A 26,431-nucleotide genomic window follows, 5' to 3' on the forward strand; every position below is an offset into this window, starting at 1 on the left:
CTGCCTGACCTCATCTGTCAGCCTGCCCATCAGCACTCCAAACAAGAAGGGTCTTAGAGTCAATTCTTGATAAAATCTCACTCCCACCTTTCAGTCTTATTGCACACCTCACCCTACGATCCCTGTCCTCATACATATATCCAAAAACAGCTGCTGTAGAAAAAATGTAACTCCAGTTCTCTTAATTTGTTCACATACCACCGATCAGGTTTCACTGTTGTTGTGTGGGCCTATTAAAGTAGTGGCTGTGGCCTTCAGTTTTCCCACTCCACCTAGCAGCGATACCGTCACTTCAAATTGCACCCCTTGGCCTATAACTCACAAAATCAGTCAAAAATCCCCCCAACACTGCACACTGTGTTAAATTTGACCCGTTCATGTACACTGTAAGAGGTTGCAAACAAAAAAAGACTGGGTGGCCTCTGTTCTCCCTCATTTGTACAGTGCTGCTATGACAGAAGCAGCTTAGCTACCAACTCCTAATTGCAGCACACATCCCAGAGCCTGTCTGTGGCGTCCCTATCATTAAAAGGAGCGCAGCCGGCCATAAAAACACATTACATCACCTTTCTGCTCTCCATGTTTCTGCAGGCTGCGTTTCACCTGTCGCCGAGGAACAACAGCAGCGTGTGATCAGATCTGCTGCTGCGTATACAGGAATAAACAAGCCTCCCTCTTTATTGTACGAAAAACAACTGGAGGGAAACATGGTGGGTAGTGTGAGTGCATCGCTCCCATCAAAGTCAAAACGAAACCTATAAGCCTCTAAGCTGACGGATAAAAATATGAAAAGAGCTCCAGCTGATATTTCACACAACAACTCCGGTGCAGTGACAGTGCTGTTCGCATTAAAACTGAAGGAAGCACTGTGATCTGTAACTAAACAGAAATATAATTGCTCTCTTCTGCTATAAATCAGCTCTGCCTGCTGAACAAACTCCCCTCTCTTGGGGTGGCTCTGAACATGGGAGATCCAGAACAGGATATAGTAATTAGATTTAGAGACAATCATAGCAGCAGCAGCAGCAGCAGACCACAGGCTCCTTTGACAGCACTTTATCAGTGTGGCCCAGCAACAGGAGTGCACGCTGGATTAGCCGAGGTACCACAGAAGGGTATTTGCTGTTCTGCAGCTACCGTCACCGACGCTGCCAGCTTGGACTTGTGCTCCCGGGCGAAGGCGAAGGCATCTTAATCGGTCTGAGGACGCCTGCAGAAAAAGCCAAATAGAATGTGACACGGTTACTGAGCATGGCAACGCTGCTGGCCGAGCCAATCACACAGAGCCCCGAGTCAGAGCTGAATGCTGCTTGCATCTGTAAACAGATCACTCTCACCTTCACTTTGTCAAACCTGGCATATTGATATCCGAGTGAAATGGAAAGTTATAGAGCACCAGAAAGACAAACTTGAGAGCTTCACTCCAAAGTGATCAGTGATGCGAAGAGCAGTTGTTGTTTGGAGAGAGAAATATGATGGAAATAATAGATTGCAGCACCTAAATTCAGATTTTTTTTTAAAGAATTGAATGTGGATGTCTGGAAATGTGTTTTTTTTTCTGTCAGAATTTTGAACCTTATTGTTTTTCTTCCAACATCCCCAAGAGCTAACACACACACAGTAGGCACTCCAGAAAGCTTTGATGGTGATTGCTTTCCACCTCTCATCTTCCTCTATGCTTTTTTTTCTCTCTCTCCATATATATACACATTTCTTTTTCTTCTTCTTAATAAAAAAACAAACAAACAAAAAAACAGCATTGCTCATATGAAAGGACTGCTCATCAGAATCACAGTGTGACACCCGAGCGAAGTCACACCTTCAAACCAAGATGACACAGCACACATCAGCGGAGACTTTAGTTAGTTATATAAAACACTGTCATTATTGCTAAGGCTCAGTAAGAGTCAGGTCATTCCTTCTGTTCTGTCCAGCATTTCCAATGAGTCTGTGAAACAAACAAACCAAAGGTGAGTGAAATAAAAATGTGGTGTTCTTTTTGCTTCAGATTGTTAAACATATGTAAATGTTTGGCTCCCAATTAAAAAATAATGATAGGCGATGTCTGGAGGAGAAGACTGTTGCTTCTGAGCTGAAGAATCCGGTGTCTTTCCGAGGTGTGCTGATTTCTCCCCTCCCGGCAGAGAAATGGTTGGGAAGTCCCTGATTGCTGGTCTGGTGGTCCTTCTGGTGGCTGCAGTGAGCCTGTTCCTGGGGGTGTTCATGGGTTTGGGGAAGAAAAACACACCTCCCACTTCAGACCACTTCTACTCAAAGGCCGCCGTGGCTGCTGATGCTGGAAAGTGCTCGGAAGTGGGGAGGTAAGACGACATATAGCAGATGCCGTGCTCTTCTGTGCGCGTCTTAGCTGTTAAGTGTATTCTCTTGTTTCCAGGGACATTCTGAGGAAAAACGGCTCTGCTGTGGATGCTTCAATCGCTGCCTTGCTGTGTGTTGGCCTTTTGAACGCTCACAGCATGGGCATCGGAGGAGGGCTCTTCTTTGTCATCTATAACGCTTCCACAGGTGAGCGTGCCTCATTAGTTAGAAATTGCCAGCACAGACAACCGAGGAGACACTGATCAATCAGTCCTCGTTTTCTGCTCAACAGGAAAGGTGGAAACCATTGATGCGAGGGAGACTGCACCCATGAACGCCACTGAAGACATGTTTGGCAACAACACTAAGCTTTCTCGCACAGGTAGCACCTTGCTGTGCTCTGCTGGAGTATTTCCCGGGTGCTGATTGGCCAAATGTAGACCAGATTTCATTTAATTCTCAAAGGTTGTTGATGCTACCCAAGATCAAATAGGGATTTAGAGTCCATCGAGCTCTCGTCAGATGTTCTCACATTCTTAACAACCTTATTATACCTTCCTTTGCCCCCATTTAAAAGCTCTGGGACGAGAACACTTTAGCGATAGATATCTCACACTATCTTGATGTCTCTTAGCATGGTGGTCCCTCACTCAGAGAAGGGGTAGAAAGAGAGCTTGTGAAATTAAAATCAGTGGTACTGCTGTTTCTGCGTGACAGGTGGACTGTCCATAGCCATTCCGGGAGAGATCCGCGGTTATGAGATGGCACACAAAAGGCATGGCCGGCTGCCATGGAAGGAGCTGTTTGAGCCCAGCATTGCCTTGGCTCGTGACGGATTTCCGATTGGAAAAGCCCTGGCTCATGCAATCTTAAAAAGCAAGGATTCCATTCAAGGAGACGCCAACATGTGGTGAGGGTGATATTCTCATATCTGAATACTTAATAATACACTGTAAACCGAAAGAAATAGATATTTGGGGAAATGTGTTCACTTTAACTACAAGTTAGAGGAGAAAATACTATGCTTATGCCAGCATGTATTAAGCTACAGCCAGTAGCCTAATACATGTTGCAGTAGATATTCTTGGCTTATTAGACTATTCTTAGCTTAGTTCAGCATCAAACCAGAAACAGGGGAAAACAGTTGTCTGAATCTGCTGCTGCTGGAGGTAAAGCAACCCACCCAGCAGCACATCTAATGATAAATGCCTCATCATTACCTCAGAATCTGAGCCAAATAAATGGCTGACCCTGTTTATTTCACTGAAATAAAAACAGTCTTCCTAGAGTCTACCATTTATATACTATATACTATTCTCTACTTTAGAGAATACAAGAATAAGAAGATGGAAATGAGCATAGCAGGTGTGCTTTAGCAGAAATGACAGAGGTACAAAAACCTAAATGAATCAAAATGTTAGATGGAAATAAAATATCTATAATAACTGTGCTTCATGTCAAACTGTGCCTTTATATATATATATATATATATATCTTTTAAAAACACATTGTGAAAATTATTCAGATATTACTCAGTGGCTCTGTGTTTCTTTTCTACACCCTTATCTTGCTCTGATAATTGGGTGCATTGCTGTTTACCACAGCGGTTCTTTTTAAAGGTCTCAATTTCTACTTACAATGGCTTTAATATTCTTTAATACATGTTTTCTTTTCTTCCCTCTCTCAGCGAGGTCTTTTGTGATTCTCAGAGAAACATCCTGAAGGAGAATGATATTGTTAGATTCCCAAAGCTGGCTGAAACATACCAAAGAATAGCAGAAGAGGGGCCTGATGTGTTTTATAACGGGGCGATGGCACAGAACATTGTTGAGGACATCCAGACGGCAGGTGCTCTGCTGTATCCTCATCCGCTGTTGTCTTCAGATGCTTCAGTTGTTACTCCTCCTATTGAATTCACAACGACACTTCTGTACTGGTTCCAGGTGGTATCATCACCCTGGAAGATTTGTTGGAGTACCAGCCCGTGCTGAATGAGAACCCTCTGAAGCTGAACGTCGGGGAATACACCATACATGTCCCAGATGCCCCCTCCAGTGGCCCTGTGCTGGCACTCATACTCAACATAGTGGATGGTGAGCAGCCTGGCTGAGTGTTTGTGCAGCCATGCAGAAGAGAGGATGTCAGGTTTCCCCAGGTCATCTCTAGAATGTTTCTTTCCCTTCTTTGGAAGCAGAAAACTGAGCTGCTGCTTAGTTCTGCCTGCCAAATTTAATTTACCATCAACACTCCATCTGTTCAGGCAGAGAATCATTAAGCCATGCTTCATAATAAAAGTGGCATCATTCATTTAAATTGAGCACTGAATGTGTTCATATAAGAAGTTGGAGGGGTGCGTGCCTGCACATTTATTCTATTTGTATTGCAGTTTTTAATAACATGCCATTGACTTTTAGCACAATAACAGAGAAGATCAGATCAGGCCAGTAAATTGTCATCTAACTGTCATTCGCTCCAGATGTATTTTTCCTGTGGATATATTGCAGGGTACAACTTCTCAGACACGAGCGTCTCTACAGCAGAGAAGAAAACTCTGACGTACCATCGCATTGTAGAGGCTTTTCGTTTTGCTTACGCCAAGAGGAGCAGATTGGGGGACCCTCGGTATCTCAACATTACTGATGTAAGGGCTCCAGCTATAATCCTCTTCATTCGTTTTTTGAGCATTTACGGCATAATTTTTCTCACTGTGGCCATAAAATTGTCTCCTGGAAACTCTTTAACTCTTAAACAGTCTGAAATGCCTGTTTTCTCCTCTTTAATTGATTTGTTTTGCTCCTTTCAGCTAATCCAAAACATGACCTCAGACTACTTTGCTGATGGCATAAGGAGCAAAATTACAGATGACACGACCCACCCAGACAGCTACTATGAGCCCGAGTATTTTGTTCCAGACAACCACGGGACAGCTCATCTGTCAGTCATTGCTGAGGATGGCAGTGCTGTGGCAGCAACCAGCACCATCAATCTATAGTGAGTTTCTCTGACAAGGCTGACATCAAGTCAGTAAATGTGCCTCTCAAAAGCCATGCATGTAAATGAACTGTCTTCACTACAATGTAGCGCACTGAGTGAAGGTTTAAAAAATGGCTTTATTTCCCCAGCTTTGGTTCAAAGGTCATGTCTCGATCTACTGGGATCATTTTTAATGATGAAATGGATGACTTCAGCTCTCCATACATGACCAATGGGTTTGGAATCCCCCCTTCACCCAACAACTTCATTCAACCAGGTGTGACTGAAATGAGTTATCACACTAGTACTTCTCTAATCCCCTGTGGGGCAGTGACCTTTAGTCAGTGTTGATGGATATCAGTGTTTGCTAAATTAAGCCTCATGTTTTTCAAAGATAGATGGTGTTACTAGATTCTTCCTCTGGTTAGGATGATTCAGAGGAGGGCCTTTTACTCATCCTCAGTTTTGCTGCCATACAATAAGCTAATCGCCTCTCTCACTCTGTGGGTCACCGGCTTGTTGTAGTGTCTCAAATAGACTATGATGTGATTGAGCTGAGTTGTTGACATTCAGCATGACTTTGCTAAAACTATCAGGCAGTCAAATCCACCTTCTTTTTACAATCTGTTTCTAGGCAAAAGGCCGCTGTCTTCCATGTGTCCTACTATCATATTTGACCAAGAAAACCAAGTGAAGATGGTTGTAGGAGCATCCGGGGGCACAAAAATAACCACAGCCACAGCATTAGTAAGTCTAATTCATTCAAATGCATCACCTTCATGTTGACTTGGGAATGTGAAACCTCCCATACATGTTGTCATTTTTCTTACCTAAAAACAGGTAATCCTCAACTCCTTGTTTTTCAACTATGACCTAAAGAAAGCCGTGACAGAGCCACGACTTCACAATCAGCTTAATCCAAATATGACAGTAGTGGAGCAGGGCTTTGAAAAGGTGGGTCACACAGACAGCAACATAGCTTAGCAGTATTACAGTTGTATCATAAGCAAAGAATGTGCATGTATGAATGTACCATGCATGTGACCATTAGTGTACTATGACTATAAAAATTGCTGTGAAAACAGGATCAAGTACAAAAGTACAAAAATATGTGTGACAACGAGGATCCAACGACAGCAGAGTTGCAGTTTTTAAACCTCTTTTATTGACCACTTTTCCAAGGTGCAGCTTTCCAGCTGTCCTGCTTCTGTGGCACACACAGCCTCCTGAACAACATCTTTAACAGGGGACGCATGATTAGGTGATGAGGTCAGGTGTGTGAGTCAGCCTCCCCTGACAATACACCCTGAACCCACTGCTCCACTCCTGCAGCTGAGCCACAAACCACACCCCACCGCAATGTTTATGCATATTTTGTAGAATGAATTTGCTGTGCTCATACTTAGATTGTATATTGTTTACAATAGTTGTTTATTGTTTTAGAGTGCAGCATTTTGCTACTTAGCTGAGTGTAGTGGGAAGTATAAAAGAATGTAGTATAGTATAAGTATATAGTATGTAGTATAAGTATAATATAAAAGAATGAATCTTTGACTTGAAAAACAAAGTTCAAAACAAAAGGGTCACTAGAGCTATAACAAATCCTCCTCATGCTAGAACGTGTGTACTGATTTTCACGACACTTCTTTAAAAAGGTTTTTTTTAGCCTTAAAAGAGTGAAAACAATTCATTTCAATTACATTTATCGAATCCTTTTTAAATAAAGAACCAAAAAACAAAAACAGCCTCCTCAAGGTGCTTTATATTGTAAGGTAAAGATCCCACAATGATACAGAAAAACTCTCAATAATCTGACAACCCTCTATGACCAAGCACTTGGTGACAGCTGGATGAAAAATCTGCCTTTTAACAGGAAGAAACATGCAGGAGAGCCAGACTCAGGGAGGGACAACCATCTGCTATGACCGGTTTGGGGTGAGGGGAGCAAGGCTGGGCAAAAGACACACTATGAAAGAGAGCCAGTAGATTAATAACAACTAATGATTAGAAGTGAGTGAACAAGAAACCCTCCATTCATTGTGGGAAGCCCTCAGCAGCCTAGGCCTATTACAGCATAACTATAAGCTTTATCAAAATGGAAAGTTTTAAGCCTAATCTTAGAGGTACAGAAGTTTTCTGTTTCATGAATCCAAACTCACCCATATGGGAAAGATATATATAAATATTTTAAAGTTTTTATCTGTCTTGTATGAAACTTGTATGAAAAGCATACAAGAGTGAAAACACATATAAGATCCCTTGAAAAATCATATAATGAAACTATGTTTTGTATACTTACTAAAAAATATATGAAAGTAATGAGAAAGTGGCCACTTTCATGAGTAAATCATATATGTTTTACTATTTCTTTTCCATATGGGCAGAGCTGGTTCCACTGAAGCTCACCCTGAGACAAGATGTTATGATATCACAAATGTTACTGAAATGCAATACGCTATACTGCCCATAGTATTTACTCACCCATCCAAATAATTAAATTCCAGTTCCAATCATTTTCATGGTCACAGGTATATAAAACTGAGCTCCTAGGCATGTAGACTTCTTCAACAAGCATTTGTGAAAGAATGGGTGGCTCTCAGGAAGTCACTGAATTTCAGTGTGGTACCATTATAAGATGTTTCCTGTGCAACAAATCCAGTTGTAAAATTTCCTTGCTACTAAATATTCCACAGTTAATTGTTAGTGGTATTATAACACAGTGAAGTGACTGGGAGCAACAGCAGCTCAGTCACAAAGGAGTATGTCACATAAAACCACAGAGCAGGATCACCGGATGAAGAAAGTGCATAGAGGTTGCGAACTTTCTGCAGAGTCAGTTGCTACAGACCTATAGACTTCATGTGACCTTTAGATTAGCTCAAGAACAGTGTGTAGAGAGCTTCATGAAATGGGTTAACATGGCCGAGCAGCTGCATGCAAGCCTTACATCACCAAATGCAAGGCAGAGTGTTGAATGCAGTGATATAAAGCATGCCAACACTGGACTCTAGAGCAGTGAAGAAGTGTTCTCTATATATATGTTCTCTATAAATAATACCACTCATTGTATCTGGTTAGAGACCACGTTTCTAAGATTTTTAGGGCCAAATAACAACAATTTTATCTGAATTTAGCACCAGAGGTCATTCAGACCTTTAGGTCTCTATGATATTCCTTCAATGTGGTGTCTCGCATTTGCCTTCATGGATAGATAAAGCTGGGTATCATGTGCATAGCAAGGAAAATGTATGCTATGCCTTCTCATAATGTTACAAAATGGAAGCCTATATGATGTAAACAGACTTGATCCCAGCACAGAACCTTGTGGGACACCAAAATTAACATTGGTGTCTAAGGAGGAATCCCTCCCTACCTACAGCACACTATAATCTCTGTAATAAAATATTATGGTCATCAGTATGAAATGCTGCATTGAAGTCAAGCAGGACAAGAGTCCACTGTCACAGGCAATAAAAGGATCCTTTGTACAGAAGCTAGCACTCTTTGTGTACTGTGACGAGCAGATGACACTTGCCAGCACAGACTGATCATATCTGAGATTGAAGCATTAATTAACGGTAAGACTTCTTTGAGCAGTCTTAATGGGTCCTAATAGACAGGTCGATGATTTTTAGGAAGCAATTATTGAAATTAACTCAGAAAGATCAATCAGAGTCCTTTTTAAAAAACAAAAACAAATAGAGCAACAAACTCGTTGTTAATCAGATGCCATTTCTCTGCCAGTTACGTACTTTAAATTGTGCATTTGTGAGTTACACCAGGGAGTCAAGCGCTTGTGATTTGATGCTTTCTTTTTTTTTTTAAAGAGGAACCACACTATCTAGGGTTGTATGCTGTGAGGATGTTACACTTATAAGAAAATAATCAACCACTGTGGGAGCAAAGTTTGGGTAGCTGCTCTGTACTGTGTTGGCACACGGTGTTGAAGATATTAAACTTAGTTACGGCAGTTAATGTCGATACAGTCAAATGTCCAGTTTCTGTGCCACATGTCAGAGTAAGATCAAAAGTATGGTTAAAGAGTGAGTGGTCTCATTAACATTTTGAGAGAATAGATTAAATGCTGTGTTGAGGCAGTCATTTTTACAGTTTACATGGATGTTAAAATCACCCACTACAATTGAACTGACAAAACCAAACAGTTGAACCAAAACAGATAAAAACACTGGCAAATTGGATAGAATGGATGGGGAGATGGATGAAATTTAACAAAAAATAAAAATGTTTTTTTTTATTTTTTTTTTATTAGAGTGTAGGTTAGGAGTCAGGTTTTCAAATGAATTAAAACTCTGTCTCCATCTTTGGTTGATTAAGAAGCTAGAGTGAAAGATTGTTGCTACTCCTCTGTTCCCACCTCCGAGGATTCTGACCGTTAAGATGACTCAGGCATGAAAGTGTTTGATTTTTTATTTCCTTCTTTCTGTGAGGCCTTCAGTTTCCCTAAATTGGCAATTGGTCATCAGACCTTGATCCAGACCTTGTACTGAAAGAAAAGCCATAACATCACCAGAGTTACAAGGATCCATCCTCTGGACACATTGAAGGTCTACACATTTTTAGACATCCCTTTAGCAGGGTTAAAAACACATAGCAATGAGATTTGATAATAAGGAAAGGGAATCAAGTGTTTCTTTATATATTACTTATCTCAACCAAGTTTTAGATTTATGCACATTGACTTTTACACATGTGCCAGCAGTCAGGAAGGTAAAAAATAATTCCACATGTGTTCTATGCATTACAAAGCCAAAACTCCTGCACAAGACTATTTCTCTATGTTTTTGTATGTGTGGTGGAACTATGCCAGAGTGTCCTGGAGGGTCTGGTCCAGAAGAACCATGTAACGCAGCTGCTAAGGACTCCAGACTCGGTGGTCCAGGCTGTGGTGCGGCAGGGAGAGCATCTCTGTGCAGAGTCTGACCCCAGGAAAGGAGGCTATCCTGCGGGATACTGAGCATTGCTGCAATTTCTTCTCAGCTCCCCTCAGCGGGACAGTCTCCTCAAAGACACTTGGACAGAATCACAATGAGACGGTGTCTGCACTGAAGACTTAAGCATTATTTAAGCTACGGAGACACAGCCACTGCGCCTTCTCTGAGATTAATTTAATCAAACATGGAAATTAACTCCACTTCAATACCTCTTTTACTCAATTATTTAACATCACTTCATTTCTTTTTTTTGGCATTAATTTTGTGTTCTGAAGTAAAATGAGAGGTTGTATCTAGTTTGACTCTTGTATCATCACTACTGGATACTGGTCAGGGTTGTATTTGAGAACTGAAGCAGAAACCATTTGAACATTCATTTCAGTTCATGTATGACACATCATTATTATAAACATCCAAATATAAACCAACGCTGGGAATGTCATATTAAGAAATGTTCATAGGTTTCAACAACAAGTTGGAGGTTGTCCGCGAGGTAATATCATTTCTTTTGTAAGGAAAAACTCTTGTTAATACCTGGACAGTTTGTTTGGAAAAGGAGGGTTTGTTTATGTGAAACTGGTAAGGGAAAATAAAGAAGCATGAGTTAAAAAAAAAAAAAAAACAGCTGCAAGCAGGTATACCATGAAGACATCTCAGGTTGTTTGCCTGTTTTACTCGAATGTCTGCCCACATTTTTCTCCTGACGTAAGCTGATCCTGAAATGGACACTATTCAAAAGGAAACTGCCCGTGTTGTTTTCTACCGTGACACTATCACTTCTGAATTGTAAATGTTTAATATCGAGTAGAGGTTAAGTCGATGTATAGTGTATTCTGAAAAATACATTTGCAGATATATTTTTCTAAACATGCATTGTTCATATGCCATGTTTGTTGCCATGCTTGTTATTAAACATTTTGAACAAAGATGTTATATTTTACCACAGAAGCTGTGCTATTTCTGAACCGGGATATTTGGCAAGAAATCTGAGGTTAGTGAGAGTTTGTTTTCCAGAGCATGGATTCAATGTCAGAATGACCCAAAATTCAATGTTACTCAGATTCTGTCTGTCTGTATACCAGCGCTATCATCAATTCTTTTTCATTTTTAACCTCCTAAGACCTGAACTCAGTATAATGTCCTCGTAAGTGGATATCAGGCCCTTGCAGAGAAAATTTAAGTATTTTGTGGACATCACCCAAAATGTGATGTCCACATATGTGGATGCCAGGTCCTAGGAGGTTAATAAATCAATTTAAAAAAACAAAACAAACAACAACCATTAATATCCAGACCTGAAGAAAACTACTATAAGCACACAGAGCTATAATGTTGTTTTTTAGCTAAATACCAATCATACATAATGTGAGCGAGATAGAATGTTTACGCTTCTCTTGGTGCATTATACTAATATAATAACATCTGCCAAAAACAAACAACAATTACAGCTGAACCTCATGGAAATGTCAGTAGTTACAGAGGTTACAAACAAATTCAAGTACTTTGCCTAAGTTAAGAGTTACTGAACCATCGTAATGGAAAATATGTTTTAATGCCAAATGTTGGGAAAATTATCAGTAGTTGTTGACAAATTTTACTATGAAGCTCACAGTGAAACAAGAATGACTGTGATGGCAACAAATATCTGCCAGCTTCTTCCAGCTGCTCAGACTTTTCAGTCTGAAATTCTGGACTAACTGAACAGCCGTTTTTAAAGTCATTCGATTACAGCAGCCTAATAAACCACAGACTCAATATAAAAGACTGACACTATGTTGTCACCCATTGGTTTTGGAGAGAGCCTCAGTGTTGGTGTTGTTAGCGCAATTTGGTGGGGCAGAATTTACCATTTGAGCACAAATGGGTGTATGTTATTAGCTAGCGCTAGCAAACTTGGCTAGCAAGCTGCTTCCACAGATTCTATTGGTGCATTCACACCAAATGTGAAGCAACATTATTTCAAAATGCAAACTCTGTGTAACAAGATTTTTTGATGTGAGATTGTGTGCAAGTGAAAATATTTCAGCTACAGCAAAAAGTTTGCTTAACACTGTGTTGCAACAATCCATCAGTTGGGATCCATCAGAGTCATGAAGAGTCTTCTGATGTTATTGATAATAAGAAAAGCAGGTAGAACTATAAGGTTCAATTTCTCTTTCAGATGGACAAAAAAACGAAACAAAAAACAAATAGCTAGGAGTATTTGCTCAGGCTCCTAGCAATTATACTCCTATGGTATAATTTGAAAAGCCTATGTGGTCTCATTGTCCAGTTATTGCATATTCAGGCCACACACCTGCCTGGTAAGCAGACAACAATACCCCAGCCTTATATGGCTGAGGAGTGAAAGAAAAGGACTTGGAGAGAAGTGAGTGAAATCACAGGATGGTAACAGTAAGGATAACAATTTGTGAAAAGAGGTTTCAGAAGCTTGATTCCAATTATCAGCTGTACTCTGCCTCACCCTGTGTCCTGTGAGGGGTGAATGTTTGAGGGTTTCCAACATGATGAAATACTAGTAGACAATGGGAAATTTCACTTTGCATCTGGTGTGATTAACAGCACTGGTAAAATTTGGAATATCCTTCACAAACTTCTTGTATTGGTCTTTATATAGAAGCGGGAAGCAATGAAGTGAAAATACATTGTTACTGTACTTAAGTACAATCTTCAGGGATTTGTACTTTACTTGAGTTGTTATTTTTTCTATTTTTGTTTTATTTGCACACCTTCTTTGACTTGCTAGAAACCAACTAAAAACAGATGGGACAGTTGTGCTAAGACATTAAATGTCAATTGCATTATGGCTGTAGACTAATGACAACATCAGCCTTCAGATTGACTCCCTTTTGTCCTGACTTTAGCAATGAAATTTTGTCTCCCACTGGGAATAACATCTCCCAAGGTAATGGTGCAATCTTGAAAACAGAAAAAAAAGAAGCATTTTTGTTTTCGAGATAGCTTTCCATAATGGATGCTGGACCTGGAGTAATCTTGCAACCTGTATCAGCCACCCTGCATCTGCCTTCTTTAATGCCCTTCTGGGGGAGGCAAAGAAGTCAAAGCAAGAGAGTCACGGAAACTGCAAGTAAGACAAGTATGAACCTTAGACAGGCATTCACAAGATGGAAAGCACTCAGGGACTTGACAGGGCTCAAAAGCAACATTCAGTTAGATTATTTCCACTAGATCAGTAAGAAGCAAAACCTGCGAACTTATTAGCCTTGTACAGAGTGGGGGGAGGGGTGCAGGGACTGCTTCTATTGCCGTTTTATATATAACAGCTACACAAACTATGAATAGATACATTTTATACAATACACTATTAACTTGTTTACTTTAATCAGTAGAACACACACAATGAACAAAGATTAAAGGCTTAGTGGATCGGTTAGACACTTATTTTTTCCCTGTGTGGCTTTTAAGGCAAAGGACTGAAAATAACTCAAAAGGAGAAATGGCATCATTTTCTTATAAACAAGTTTTTTTTAAGGTCTATTAGCGTTACTTTTGTGAAATTTACCTTTATTCTTGGAGACAGCTCCGCTCTGACTGGGTAAAAAAGCATGCACTGAAATCCACATGCTACAAATCTCTATGATAACACAAACTGTCACTTTTTAAATTGAGGAACTGCTACATGAAGTCTACTCGGTGACACTTGCAATTATGCTAAACATGTAAATACATGTATTTTATGGCTCTGTGCCAATTACCACAGCACTGTGGTATTTGCATAGACAACAAGGCTGCCTTTACTAGAAATCTGTTTATCAACAGAAGTACAGGAAGACAAACACGCCACTTAAACTCATTCAACCGGAATTTTTGGGGTTCGAGCACAACGACTGAGAACCTTAGCGTGAGCATATTCCTCCTGCAGGTGTTTCCTGTGACTACTTTTGCCAGACCAAATGTAAATTAACCAAGATGAAGCCAATTATTTTCCTTAAGGAAGCACATGACACAATGAATGTATTACGCATCAGGCAGAACACATTAAATAATTTCCCCCAGGGATCAATAAAGTATTCTGTTTCTGATAAATCAACATAACTGCTGCAAACAATTCAGAAAAATGTGCCATTTATATACACAGTGTTGATATGATTTCCTAATATGGCCTTTGGCTTCATCAGTATTCCTCCTGCAAAATCAGGATCATCCACACTAGTGAATGCATTAATCTTGTCGCCAACTCTGATATTACCCTCATTCATCAAAACGCAGCGGGTGCATCGGGACGCCACGTGTCGGCTTTTGATCTAAACTTTTGACTTTTCTTTCTTTTCTTTTTTTTTTAAACCTACACAGGTGCGTGACATGTACTTCTGTCAGACTAACTTGCTATGGTGGAAGGCATTAAAGCACATGTTATATTTAGGACCATCATTCAAATTCGCATATATCTGTAAGTAAACACACAATGGACACGTTCTTCTTGTACTGGAAACTCATTTTAATTCATGGCTGCTGTCATGTTACATTTTTAGTTATCATCCTGTTACTCCGTGCAAAATGTTTCACAAACACCTCTCTTTCAACACAGCCACAAATGAAATGTTTTAGTCTAGAAAACAGGACAGAGCCTCGGCACCATCTAGTGGTGAGTTGCAGTGATTCAGTTCAGTTTTTGTTGATGGGGCAGTGGGAGCAGTTTAGAGCCGCATGGAGACCGGCGGTGCTGGCGATTGCAGCTCCTGGTCCAATAGCCGGAAGAGCATGGCACTTTTGTTGCTCTCCAAGATTTGTCCCAGAGAGCGGTGGAGTTGAGCCTGCAGATAGTGCACGTCCCGCAGCCGCTCCTTACAGTTCAGCTGGGAGAAATAGGCGGCGGCCTCGTTTAGCGTGTCGAGAGCCGAAGCTGCTAAACACAAATCTGCTGGGACATAAACAGCAGTATGCAAATGTAGATGAAAACCATGCAGCATTATGAGCAGAGGACCAATATATGTGGTGAGGTGGTGTGTCAGGGGAGCAAACTGTTACCTGCTTGCCCTTGTCTGTTTGGCTTGAACCCAGCCACTGCCATCTGACAGCGGGCTGCCAGCAGCATGGCACGACCTTTGTCCATGACTGCTCTGTGGGCCAGAATAGGCTCGATGGCTTCATGCAGCACATTCAGAGCTTGCTCAGGAACCCCCAACATCAGCTGCAGAAACGAGAGACAACAAATGCAATAAATAAACCATGTGGGGGATTTTTGCATAAACGCAAGCTGGTATTTGCACAGCTAAGTGAAGTCTCTTTTAATGCTGCAGCTGACCTGAGTGAAGGCCAGGTGAAGGATGGTTTCCGAGGCCAGTGACTGGAGGTGGTGCTGTCTAGCCAGAGCCAAGGCCTGCAGGAGGACAGGAAGAGCTGTGGAGAAGCCAGACGACTCCCAGTGGAGCTCAGCAGTGGACAGCATCACTCTGAAAGAGACATAAAATGACTTTGTGTGATCTCTGAAGCATAAAGGTCAAAATACATTTATGTTGGGATCTTTATATCTTACAGGAGAACAGTTAAGACTTGCAACGGTGATGTCTAGTTTGAACTTAATTCCTTTTAAACAAGTTTGATTGGACAAATAAAAATAAATGATAGTAGAATAAGTGCATTTACTCAAATTGAATGGAGCCGTAACGGTATGAGAAAACCGGGTCCTACCTGATAACCATCTCTGTACACTTAGCCTTCTCACAGCGAGCCTGCAGCTGCTGTAAGATGTGGTATGCTTCAGTGTTGCGGTTGAGAGCCTTCAGAACTTGAGCTTTCCTGTCACAGAGCACACAGTTATTGTGCAGCTCAAATAAAAAGTGTATAGGGCAGCATATGTTATAAAAAGGCCTGCAGATTCACTTATTTGAGTTACCTGTAAAGACCCTCTGTCTGATTTAATGCAGCGATAGCTGTGACTAGAGGCTCTGCCAAGTGATATTTCCCTTCATTCATATGTCTCTCAAACTGGATTTTCAGATCACACAGCATCCAGAGCTGCATTTGGGACACAGAAAAGTAATTTCATTAATCAGAATCAGAATACTTTATTGATCCCTGGGGGAAATTATTTTTTGTTACAGTGCTCCATTTTAAACCAACATTAAGACAAGACAGACAATACGCTAACTAAGAATAGTACAATATATACATATATATACATACATACATACATAAGTCACTCATAAATAAATAGTTGGAAAAGAAACATGTGTAGTTGTAGCAGCAAACAGTGTGTTAAGTGGATGCGTTGTACAGGGAGATGGCCACAGGCAGGAATGATTTCCTGTGTCGTTCAGTGGTGCTTTTCGGTAATCTCAGTCTCTCACTGAACGAGCTCCTGTGACTGACCAACATGTCATGGAGTGGGTGGGAGGTGTTATCCAACATTGTCTTTATCTTGGACAGCATCCGCCTCTCCGACACCACCTTGAGGGAGTCCAGCTCCATCCCCACAACATTGCTGGCCTTACGGATCAGTTTATTAAGTCTGTTGGCATCTGCGACCCTCAGCCTGCTCCCCCAGCATGCAACAGCATAGAGGATCGCACTGGCCACAACAGACTCATAGAAAATCCTCAGCATTTTCTGGCAGATGTTGAAGGACCTCAGTCGCCTCAAAAAATAGAGACGACTCTGGCCCTTCCTGTAAAGTGCTGTGGTGTTTTTAGCCCAGTCCAGTTTATTGTCAATGTGTACTCCAAGGTATTTATAGTCCTCCACAATGTCAACACTGACCCCCTGGATTGAAACAGGGGTCAAGTGTTTCCTGGTCTTCCTGAAGTCCACGATCAGTTCCTTGGTCTTTGCCACGTTGAGCTGCAGATGATTCTGCTCACACCACGTGACAAAGGAGTCGACCACAGCCCGGTACTCTGTCTCATCATCCCTGCTGATGCATCCAACCACCGCAGAGTCATCAGAAAACTTCTGAAGATGGCAGGTCTCTGTGCAGTGGCTGAAGTCTGTGGTGTAGAGGGTGAAGAGGAAGGGGGAGAGGACAGTCCCCTGTGGTGCCCCTGTGTTGCTAATCACCTTGTCAGACACACACTGTGGGAGACGTACATATTGTGGTCTTCCTGTCAGGTAATCAACAATCCAGGACACCAGAGAAGCATCCACCTGCATCGCTGCTAACTTATCACCCAGGAGGGTCGGCCTGATGGTGTTGAAAGCACTGGAAAAGTCAAAAAACATGACCCTCACAGTGCTCGCCGGCTGGTCCAGATGGGTGTAGACACGATTGAGCAGGTAGATGATGGCGTCCTCTGTTCTGAGACGAGGCTGATAAGCGAACTGAAGGGGATCCAGATGTGGTCTTACTATGGGTCGCAGCTGGTCCAGGATGAGCCTTTCCAGGGTCTTCATGATGTGGGAGGTCAGTGCCACGGGCCTGTAATCCTGGGGGCCACTGGGACGAGGCGTCTTTGGTACAGGGACGAGGCATGATGTCTTCCACATCACCGGGACCCTCTGCAGACTCAGACTCAGCATAAACAGTTTATGAAAGACTCCACACAGCTGGGGGGCACAGGTCTTGAGGACAAGGGGACTCACTCCGTCTGGTCCAGCAGACTTGCCTGAGTGAAGTCTCCTCATTTGCATCTCAACCTGGTATTGAGTGAAGGTGATGGGTGGGGGAGGGGTGTCAGGAATCTCACAGGAGGCAACATGTGAAGAGAGAGGCTGGCACAGTGGTGTGGCTCTGGATTCCAGGCTGACTGCAGGTGAGGTTGTGGGGGTGGGAGCAGACACTGTGGTGTCGAATCTATTGAAAAACAGATTCAACTCGTCGGCTCTATTCTCACCTCCCTCAGCTCATTACAGTGAAATTATACCATGAATTACAGAATAAATGAACTCTGTAATGTTTGTTTTACTAATTCTACACAGCCCAAGAAAGATTAAGTAAAACACTTGATCATTAGACTACAACATATAGTTAAACTTTGGGGATCAATCTGTCCAGTTAGGAAGCACACACCTTTGTGAATTCATTTCACCTGCTTTGGTGCAAATGAAAGAGGACTAGAGAGGAAACAATAAGACAACCTCCAAAAAGTGAATGCTGGGCAAACACCAATGAATGGGAACTGGCAGGTCTGCTACTGGCACCCAGTTCTGTTCACAGATGAGATGAGGTTCACACCGAGTAATGTGTCAGACATGGAAAAGTCTGAAACACTGTGGTAAATGTTTCGATGCCTACAACATAATCTGAGAAGATAACAGGATAACAGTAACAGACAAGTCAGTTCCTGTTTACTCCGGCGAATACCAACTGAGCTGCATCGTTCTGGGCTGTGAGCACAAAGGACGTCAGGCCCTCAATCCACCCTCATGAAGTCCATTTGTGTCTGGTCAGAAACATGTGTGAAACATTGGTCCTGCTGCTGGGCTCATGCCTTTCTACCGCCCTGATCTACACTGCACTCCTAAACTCTGCAAATTGGGTTGTACCATCCTGGAGGAGCTAGACTACTTTTGCAACCTCAATGGACTGCGGGTATTGTGCCATGCTACTAACAGTGACAAGAAAAACAAAGCAAAGCTATAGAGGGGGGGGGGGGGGGGGGGGAATCACACAAGAGGGAGAAAGAGAAAGCAATGGCCTGGGGCCACAACCGGCTAAACCATTCCCTTTTTGGGAATTCTTGCCTTTCCACTGCACCTGTTGCCACTTTCATTTTTACCAAAGCAGGTAAAGCGGGTTTGCACTGCTTTATTCTTCTTAACTGGACACACTGAAACCCCTGACGTATAAATAATTTTGTGTTTTACTGATGATTATTAGGTGTTACTTTAATATTTTGGTAGTGTATTACATCTAAGTCAAAACAACGTGTACAATTCTGAAACAATTCTGAAAGTGACACACATGGTAATTAGTTTGCTATTTGACACAAGGAAGCAAAATATAATTATCACAGGGAAAACAATCCTCCACATGAACCACTGTTAAAAATCAGAGTAACTACATCTGCCTCTCCGCTTTAGGCTAGACTCAAATTATTAATGCGGGTTGGTGAAGTTCATCCAACTTTAAATCTCATATTTAATGGTAAAGCTGAGAAGCTGAAAGAACATAATCATTTCCCTTTTTTGTTTCCAAAGCACAGACTACATAAAAAAAATGGAGGTAGTCACCATAACACCATCATAAACCAGACGTGACAAGTGACTGAGAAATCAAAGAACACTGCAGGCACCTAACACGAGGAAGCCCACCCTAAAGCATACTCAGCTTTATCACCCTCTCTTACACTAAAGGGGATAAACTGCAAGGAAATCTCATTATATTGAGAAAGACTTGAAACTGGCAAATGCATTCTATAAACAAACCATGATAGTGTTTAATGAAGTCACAGATCAAGTGAGCCAAAGAGATATTTTCCCCACAGATATAAATACAATCACCCCCCCCCCCCCCCCCCCCCCCCAGAAGTCGCCACCTCCTGTGGGCTCATTTGAAAGAATACAGGCATTTTTCTGCCCATGTCCACCTTTCACGTACAACCTTTTATGTACAAAGTAGCGAGTAAACGTGTGATACGTGTCAGTTATTTTCAAGAATATAAAAATATCTAACAAGGCTTTGGAACAAGTTTTTCTGGGTCTGAAAACTTAAAACTCTTATTTTTCGACTTTGTCCTCTTTGTAGTTACTGCACTGATACGCTGAGAAGCACAGTGTGTTTCAGAAAATGTACCTTGGCATGCTGTGTGTGAGGAGGAAACTGTTCTTTCAGATGCAGAATAATCTCTGAAACGACACCGTACAGGCCCTGCAACACAAGCAGAGGTAGATGGGATCGTGAGTTACGTTTTGAACTACAGCCAAGAACACGAAAGCAGACCTGGTCAATTTTTCTTTAATGTCTAAGATACGCAACAGCAGGGCAGACAGCAGGCAGACTAGATGAAATCAAACACGTTACCTGCTCAGCGTGTAGCTCGGCCAGGTGACAGAGGACCACAGCGAAGCCCTCTGTGTTGTTCTGCTGGACCCCGAAGTTAACTGGCTCAAGACTGCTCATATTGAGAAGCAGCTGGGCCTGCTGCAGAGACATCGTGCTGCAGGAGACACAGGAGGCCACATTAATTACTTACAAAAAAACCCACGTTTTTCTGCACTTGAAAAGTCGAACTTGTGTGGGAGATGTCTGGCTGTCCATGCTATTGCTATTAATGCTATTAATCCATGCGTACAACATCAGGCATTTCAGCCACTTCACTGATTTGATTTGATATGAATGGTTAAGAAGCTGCAGTGTTAGTATGCAGTCAAAAGTGAGCAGAAGTGGCAACTGTGTGTTACGGTGGCAGAGTGAAGAGCCTGACCTCTTTCCATACATCCTCCATATGGAAGTCGTCTGAGCCAGGCTGATCTCGATCAGCTCCGACAGACTGTGCTTCCAGTGAAGAATGTCTGTGTCCTTCAGGGCATCCATCAGCTTGTGTGCCGTTTTACCCTGTGTTGCCCCCTGCTGGACCAATGACTGAATGCCCAGAGATGCCAAATACTGTAAATGGAGAGGATTAATAACATTTTAAAATCTAATAATAAGTCAATTTCAGTGAGCAAATATAATATTTTGCTGCTCGTATGTTATCCAATTATTTTCTGCATAGCATTCTCTGAGAAATTTACATGCTTATGAAAATTGGGCCAAAGAAATTTACAAATAATAAAGATCCAAATCACTTTAATAGAGGAATTCATATGTGACACCTCATGTTGCACTCACTGGCAGGCAGAAATGGGCAGCCATTTTTACTGAATCCTCGGTTAGCACAGTGCTGTCAGAACCCTTCATCTGTTCCAGTGTGTAGAGCCAACTCTGATGGAGGAGAGCGTGTTAGATTCAGACGTAATTAACAATCCATCATGGCACAACCACTGAAGTGAAGATAATGAAGTGGGAACTGTTGTACCAGACAGTGCTGCAAGCACACATGATCATTGGACTCCTGGGCAATCCGGATAGCCTCCTGTAGAGCCAGATCAGCCTGTTGACTAACAGGAGAGAAAAGGGAAAAAAATCTCTTTTTTATTCTTTTCTATGGAACTTGTCCACGTACTTGGACTCCTCCAACTCCTCCATTAGTACTCACTAATGGCCAAAGCGACAGTGCAAGCTTGCCAAGTTAAGAGCAGCGTAGCGGAGACTTCGACCATAGCCCTCGTCCCCATTGCTCTTTCCGTCATTTCCAGACAAGATGAGTCGATCAAAATAATGCAAGAGACTGTGGGCTGACAGGAAGATGTCCTGGACTCTCATGCTGTTCAAGTAGTTCAGATAATGCTGAGGAGCGAGAGAGAGAGAGAAAAGAGAGCTAATGAAGGAGACACCAACCCGCTGACTGATCTGTTTATATAGTAAGGAAAAGTTAAGAAGATGAACTTTACCGCTTCAGCAAAGTCAGGATTAAACTTCAGCATGTTGTTGAGCTCTTCCTGCAGAGCAGCAGGCTTTAGAGCTTTATTCTCATCATTCTTGAGTAGGTATGCCTGCAGAAAGTTTAAACATGGTGTCTGTAAATACTATAACTGAATTTTTAAAATGTATTTATTTCATTAAATTTGTTGATATGAAGACTCTAAAGCTGTATACACATTGGTAGCAGATTGCAGCGATGATGAGACCACAGAAAGTGAACGATGCTTGACGACTTAAAGTAATCGTGGTTGAAAAATCAGAATCAGAAAGGGTTTTATTGCCAAATGTTGAGTGGGTTTACAACATTAGGAAATTGCTGCGGTGCTTCAGTGCAAACATACTGTTATAAATTAAGCTTAAATAGACATGAAAATAAAAATGAGAATATGCTGATATGCTGGTAACGTGAAGTGGGTGGGGCCCACAATAAACTATTCTCACCTACCAGACGACTACCAATGACAGTGAAGAATACTGTTGATTGATATATGACCTGCTAGCAAATACATTAAAGCGTCACCTATGCAACTGGAACTTGGACTGTGTGCAAGTAACCAGCAATCATGTTCAAGGAAATGTGCAAATAGCTTCCAGTATGTACAAAGGTTTAGAGTCCCACCTTAAAGTGGACATGAAACACTGCATGTCTTAACTAATTTGCACCATGGAGCCCTGCTCTAAAAAACTATCATAGCTTTAACTTTGTTTTTAAGAGCATGCTTAGCGCCATCTAGTGCCAGTGCAGAACATGACATCACTGGCTTGGTTGATTGCTGCTAAGAGATTTAGATTAGTTTATGCTAGCTACAAACATAAATCAGCAAATCAACACATCCAAGCATGACTAACAGGTGGATTTTCCTGTTTCAGCCAAACAAAAAAAAGTAACTTTCAACAGTTATTTCTCAAATTTGGCTTCACAGACAGAGCTAAATCTAATGCAGTTTTTAGAGTAGGGCTTAATTTAGCGTTCATACATGTAGTGTTTCATGTCCACTTATAATCAACACTCACCTGTCTAGCAAGAAAGTACTCTGCTTGTTTTTGTGAGAGGGGACCTCTGCTTGGAGTATTGTCACTTCTGCAACACAAATTAGGAGGTGGCGCCAATCAAAAACAACAATGGCAAAATATTTCAGGTCAGCTGAAACACTGGTGCATATTTCACTCACTGAAGCTCTGACTCGTGCAGTGGAGTGTCCAGCTCCTCCTTGTCCACTCTGTCACCTACAGTATCCTCAATGCTGGTCAGGTCCATCTCCGAGTCGTCTGCGACCAAGGCCGGCACCTGGCCGTCCATAGGCTTGGCATAGTGACTGTGGTAGTAGTGCTGCAGGGATTTGTACAGCTTGTAAACCTGACTGAAAGAAAGCTTGTTGTAGGCCAGAAGCATGTGTCGCATAAAAAGACCTGAAAAGGGGTGAAAATATTGTTTAATACAATACTTTTCAATTTTAACAATTCTCAAATCAGACTTCCACTGAGTTATAATCAGGACTGCAATAAGGTGCAAATTACTCACCTACTACACTGGTTTTGTAAGCTTCGGTATCAAAAGCTGTGAATGGAGTGGGAAGAGTAGAAAAGAAGTACTCCATGTCTTTCAGCTCTCCATCTGCCATTTCATGGAGCCTTTATAGGAGAAACAACACCGTGATTGACTACAACATCAACATTTAAACGTTATTGTGTTTTAATATTACACCAAGGGAAGTGAAATCTAAGGCCTAGGGACCAGAATTTAAATGGCAAAGACTGCAGTCCAGCCCAATGGATGGCTTTGGAATATGTGAAAGAGGGCACAAATTTGGGACTTTTAACTGTATTTTTCTAATTTTTATAGCTTTTCCTACAGATAAAAAACCTCAGCAATGGCCTTTCATATTAAACCAAAAGTAATGATATAACAGATAAAGAGAAAAAAATCCTGTTTATTTCATTATCCACTTTTGAATATTTTCTTTCTTTCTTTTGTATTTCCTACAATGAGCCACAATAAAAATGATTTTTTCTATGGCTTAACAAATCCTCTCTTTTGTATATTTACAAGACCATCTGGTCAATGAGCTACCAGGCCTTATTCTTCCACTTTACACATTTATTTCTTGCAATTAAAGCCAACAGAATTGTGCTTACAGATTTCTTTTAATTTAATAGAACATTCCTAAATCATGTTGAAAAATTGAGCGCTACTGCTAAAATTGCTCTTCTTTCCTTATAGTGAGATATATCGGGGATAAAAATTCCGTTAAACTTCTTTACACTGCCCACTTAGATCAAAATTAGCTAATATATGGCCAACACTACAAATTGAGTTGGACACTGGCGTGTAGATTTTTCCATGTGAACTTAAAGCATCGTCTTTTTTCTTTCACAAATGGTAGAATGAAATCAAATGGGATAAAATCGATTTCTACCTCAGTTTGACAGCATATGCAGTCTGTGGACAACACTCCTCCACAGTCTTGAGGAACTGGCCGAGAGTCAGGTCTGGACCCTGGTAGATCACAGTGAGCCAAGGTAAACAATGCAACAACAAGGTGGATAGGTTCAAGGGTAGTTTTAGTTTCCGACATTCATAAAAACCAACCTGCTGTAGAGGGAGGATGAGCTTGTTAAGTCGCCTTCTCTCTGGCAGTGTTATCTTGGAGGCAGTCATTTCATACAGCAACGCTAACACGGAGATTTTATACGGAGTCACCCAGTCTTTAATGCCAAACACGTTAGCATGGACGACCCCGTTCGTCATCATGGGATTAAAATACAAACTTTCGTGCACACTCGCCATCTTCAAAGCGTTCACATCGATTCTGACGTGCGCTCGGTCAGCATTTAACAGAGAGGAATTTTAACGACAGTCGGCAGCTGCACATCACAGCGGCGGTGACTAGCTAGTTAGCCAGCAACCGGGCGTACTGAGTTAATGTAACGCTAGCTAAGTCGTTTGAAAAGTAAAAATACATCAGAGCCTATGCACGGCTAGCCTGCAGATGTTTTGTCTTATGAGTAAATTTGGCGTATTTTAAACGTGTTAAAAATATTTTCCCTCTCTGCTTTCAAACCGCCCTCCTTCTGTCGCCTTAAAAATACGTCATAGAAACTGCTTTTTTTTTTTTTACATAAAACTTTATTTTCATGTTTCAAGGAAGGCTATGGCGGCAGTGACAAAACGGGAAATAATGGCGTTAAAGGAACAACTCTGAGCACAGACAACAATACACATACGCGCATACGTGGTGCCGTTTGATTTTTGCAGCTATTCTCGTAACTGTAGCCTGAAGGACATCTTCGCTTTCACAGTCACCTGAAGGGATCATTATGACTCTACACTGCCCCCTGTGGTAACAATATGCATCTTTTTTCATATGTTATAGGGTCTTGGTAGTTGAATTCGGATCCCCGGGGCTAAGAAAAACTTTTCAAAGTGAAATATGGAATATTATAGTATTTTAAATTTGAATAAGTCTTGGGAATTCTGCCAAAGGCGACAGGAGTGACTACACACAAAAACACAAAGAAGTCAAATTCAAATAGGGGAGGTGTGTGACATATACTGCTTTACCGTTAAAGAGGATACATTATGTCAGATACTTTCTCTGTACATTAAAAAAAACATATTAAATTTAGTCACAGATTTCCAGTCTGACTATAGTACTGAACAAAAATGCTCATTTGTTTATATTTGGCTAGCAAGGAGCCAGAGCAAGGAATAATTCTTTAAAGCTGGACATTGGTTGGTTTTTCACTCATTTTCAGTTCAGTTCTGTGACCATTTTCAGAGGAATATGTGTTTGTTTTTCTATGTTTGTTTTGTTTGCTTGGTAAGCCACTAAACTATAAAGCATTCAAGCATAAAAATGGCATTTAAGTTAAGGGATAAACCTGTGTTGTGTCTACACTGGGGTGACGATATTTGAGTTCTAAAAAAGAGGACACTTGGCCCAGTCATGAAGAACTTTAATAATACTTATATTTAAACATATATAATATATATAACACATATTTAAACAATGCCTTCTTTGTGCGGTTAATGAATGGTGAAATAAAAAATGTCATATAGGCTTTTATAAGTCAACAAGTGCATAAAAAGAGGACAGTTGGTTGCCCTAGTCTACACTTAACGGACATCTTAGCAAATAACAAATTTTAAATTGTATCTTTAAGCACTTTGTTACTCGCAGCCTGTCGCAAAAACACATCATTGTTTCCATTTCTTTAGTTTATGAAAAATGCCAAAGTTTGCACAAAAGAGAATTTTTGCACCAACTAGGTGATTTCCAATGTTCTATTAGCTGAAAACTAGGCATATCTCAGCGTGCTTTGCAGTGTGTTCTTGTAAGTGGAGGAAAAAAGTGGCAGGCGAAGAACAATATTTTAAAGTCATGTCCTTAAGAAATAGGAAAAAAATCCAGCAAAGACCCGACACAAGAACCAAGCTTTACAAAAGCTGGACACACTGCAAGCACAGTAAAAAAGGTTTATATAGAAAAACACAGAATGAAATGCTGTCAGTCATGGATTGGCCTCCCCAGAGACCAAAGCTCAACTAAAGCTATGTGAGATCGTCTTGACAGGGAACCGAACAGAAGGGCAGCCAACATTCAAAGAAGAGCTTTGAATGTCCTTTAAGAAGCCTGGAGAACTATTCTTGAAGACTACTTAAAGAAATGGTAAGAAAGCTTTCCTTAGAGAGTCCAGACTGTGTTGAAGAATAAAGGTGATTCTGACTTTCAATCTTGTAAGAATTAAACTTTGTGTTTGCCTC

At 41.3% G+C, this 26,431-nt stretch overlaps 2 protein-coding genes across 5 annotated transcripts; one reads left to right on the top strand and one right to left on the bottom strand.

Moving 5' to 3' along the window:
- Window positions 1-1,862: 1,862 nt before the first annotated feature.
- Window positions 1,863-11,170, top strand: ggt1a (gamma-glutamyltransferase 1a). 3 transcript variants are annotated; one of them, XM_004544091.2, is made up of 13 exons: window positions 1,863-1,970; window positions 2,059-2,321; window positions 2,396-2,526; window positions 2,612-2,701; window positions 3,037-3,229; window positions 4,007-4,167; window positions 4,263-4,412; window positions 4,824-4,960; window positions 5,123-5,310; window positions 5,442-5,569; window positions 5,927-6,039; window positions 6,133-6,246; window positions 10,121-11,170. In XM_004544091.2, the coding sequence occupies exons 2-13, from the start codon at window positions 2,149-2,151 to the stop codon at window positions 10,265-10,267; spliced, it is 1,725 nt and encodes a 574-aa protein (XP_004544148.2). In that variant the 5' UTR covers window positions 1,863-1,970; window positions 2,059-2,148; the 3' UTR covers window positions 10,268-11,170. The 3 variants fall into 3 exon arrangements, with proteins under 3 accessions (XP_004544148.2, XP_076746814.1, XP_076746815.1); XM_076890699.1 differs by lacking the exon at window positions 10,121-11,170 and adding an exon at window positions 6,475-7,805; XM_076890700.1 differs by lacking the exon at window positions 10,121-11,170 and adding an exon at window positions 6,481-7,805.
- A 3,509-nt stretch (window positions 11,171-14,679) lies between these two features.
- Window positions 14,680-24,923, bottom strand: anapc5 (anaphase promoting complex subunit 5). 2 transcript variants are annotated; one of them, XM_004544092.5, is made up of 17 exons: window positions 24,257-24,923; window positions 24,084-24,163; window positions 23,189-23,298; window positions 22,839-23,076; window positions 22,681-22,747; window positions 21,636-21,737; window positions 21,341-21,531; window positions 21,161-21,242; window positions 20,974-21,066; window positions 20,567-20,748; window positions 20,164-20,299; window positions 19,936-20,010; window positions 16,102-16,223; window positions 15,897-16,004; window positions 15,511-15,658; window positions 15,234-15,396; window positions 14,680-15,126 (listed from the first exon to the last, which is right to left on the bottom strand). In XM_004544092.5, the coding sequence occupies exons 1-17, from the start codon at window positions 24,452-24,454 to the stop codon at window positions 14,903-14,905; spliced, it is 2,319 nt and encodes a 772-aa protein (XP_004544149.1). In that variant the 5' UTR covers window positions 24,455-24,923; the 3' UTR covers window positions 14,680-14,902. The 2 variants fall into 2 exon arrangements, with proteins under 2 accessions (XP_004544149.1, XP_004544150.1); XM_004544093.5 differs by having other exon boundaries at window positions 14,680-15,123; window positions 24,257-24,919.
- Between the last annotated feature and the right edge of the window lie 1,508 nt (window positions 24,924-26,431).

The sequence above is a fragment of the Maylandia zebra genome, linkage group LG12 (genome assembly GCF_041146795.1).
Source record: "Maylandia zebra isolate NMK-2024a linkage group LG12, Mzebra_GT3a, whole genome shotgun sequence".
Lineage (NCBI taxonomy): Eukaryota > Metazoa > Chordata > Actinopteri > Cichliformes > Cichlidae > Maylandia > Maylandia zebra.

What these genes read in the sequence shown, in the direction of transcription:
- ggt1a (XM_004544091.2), top strand. Translation starts at nt 2,149, where the DNA reads ATGGTTGGGAAGTCCCTGATTGCTGGTCTGGTGGTCCTTCTGGTGGCT. An exon ending in CACTAAGCTTTCTCGCACAG is followed by an intron (nt 2,702 to 3,036) that starts GTAGCACCTTGC and finishes TCTGCGTGACAG; the next exon opens with GTGGACTGTCCATAGCCATT. An exon ending in GGTATCTCAACATTACTGAT is followed by an intron (nt 4,961 to 5,122) that starts GTAAGGGCTCCA and finishes TGCTCCTTTCAG; the next exon opens with CTAATCCAAAACATGACCTC.
- anapc5 (XM_004544092.5), bottom strand. Translation starts at nt 24,454, where the DNA reads ATGGCGAGTGTGCACGAAAGTTTGTATTTTAATCCCATGATGACGAAC. An exon ending in AGTACTTTCTTGCTAGACAG is followed by an intron (nt 21,738 to 22,680) that starts GTGAGTGTTGAT and finishes AACTTTCTGCAG; the next exon opens with GCATACCTACTCAAGAATGA. An exon ending in ATCCTGACTTTGCTGAAGCG is followed by an intron (nt 21,532 to 21,635) that starts GTAAAGTTCATC and finishes CTCGCTCCTCAG; the next exon opens with CATTATCTGAACTACTTGAA.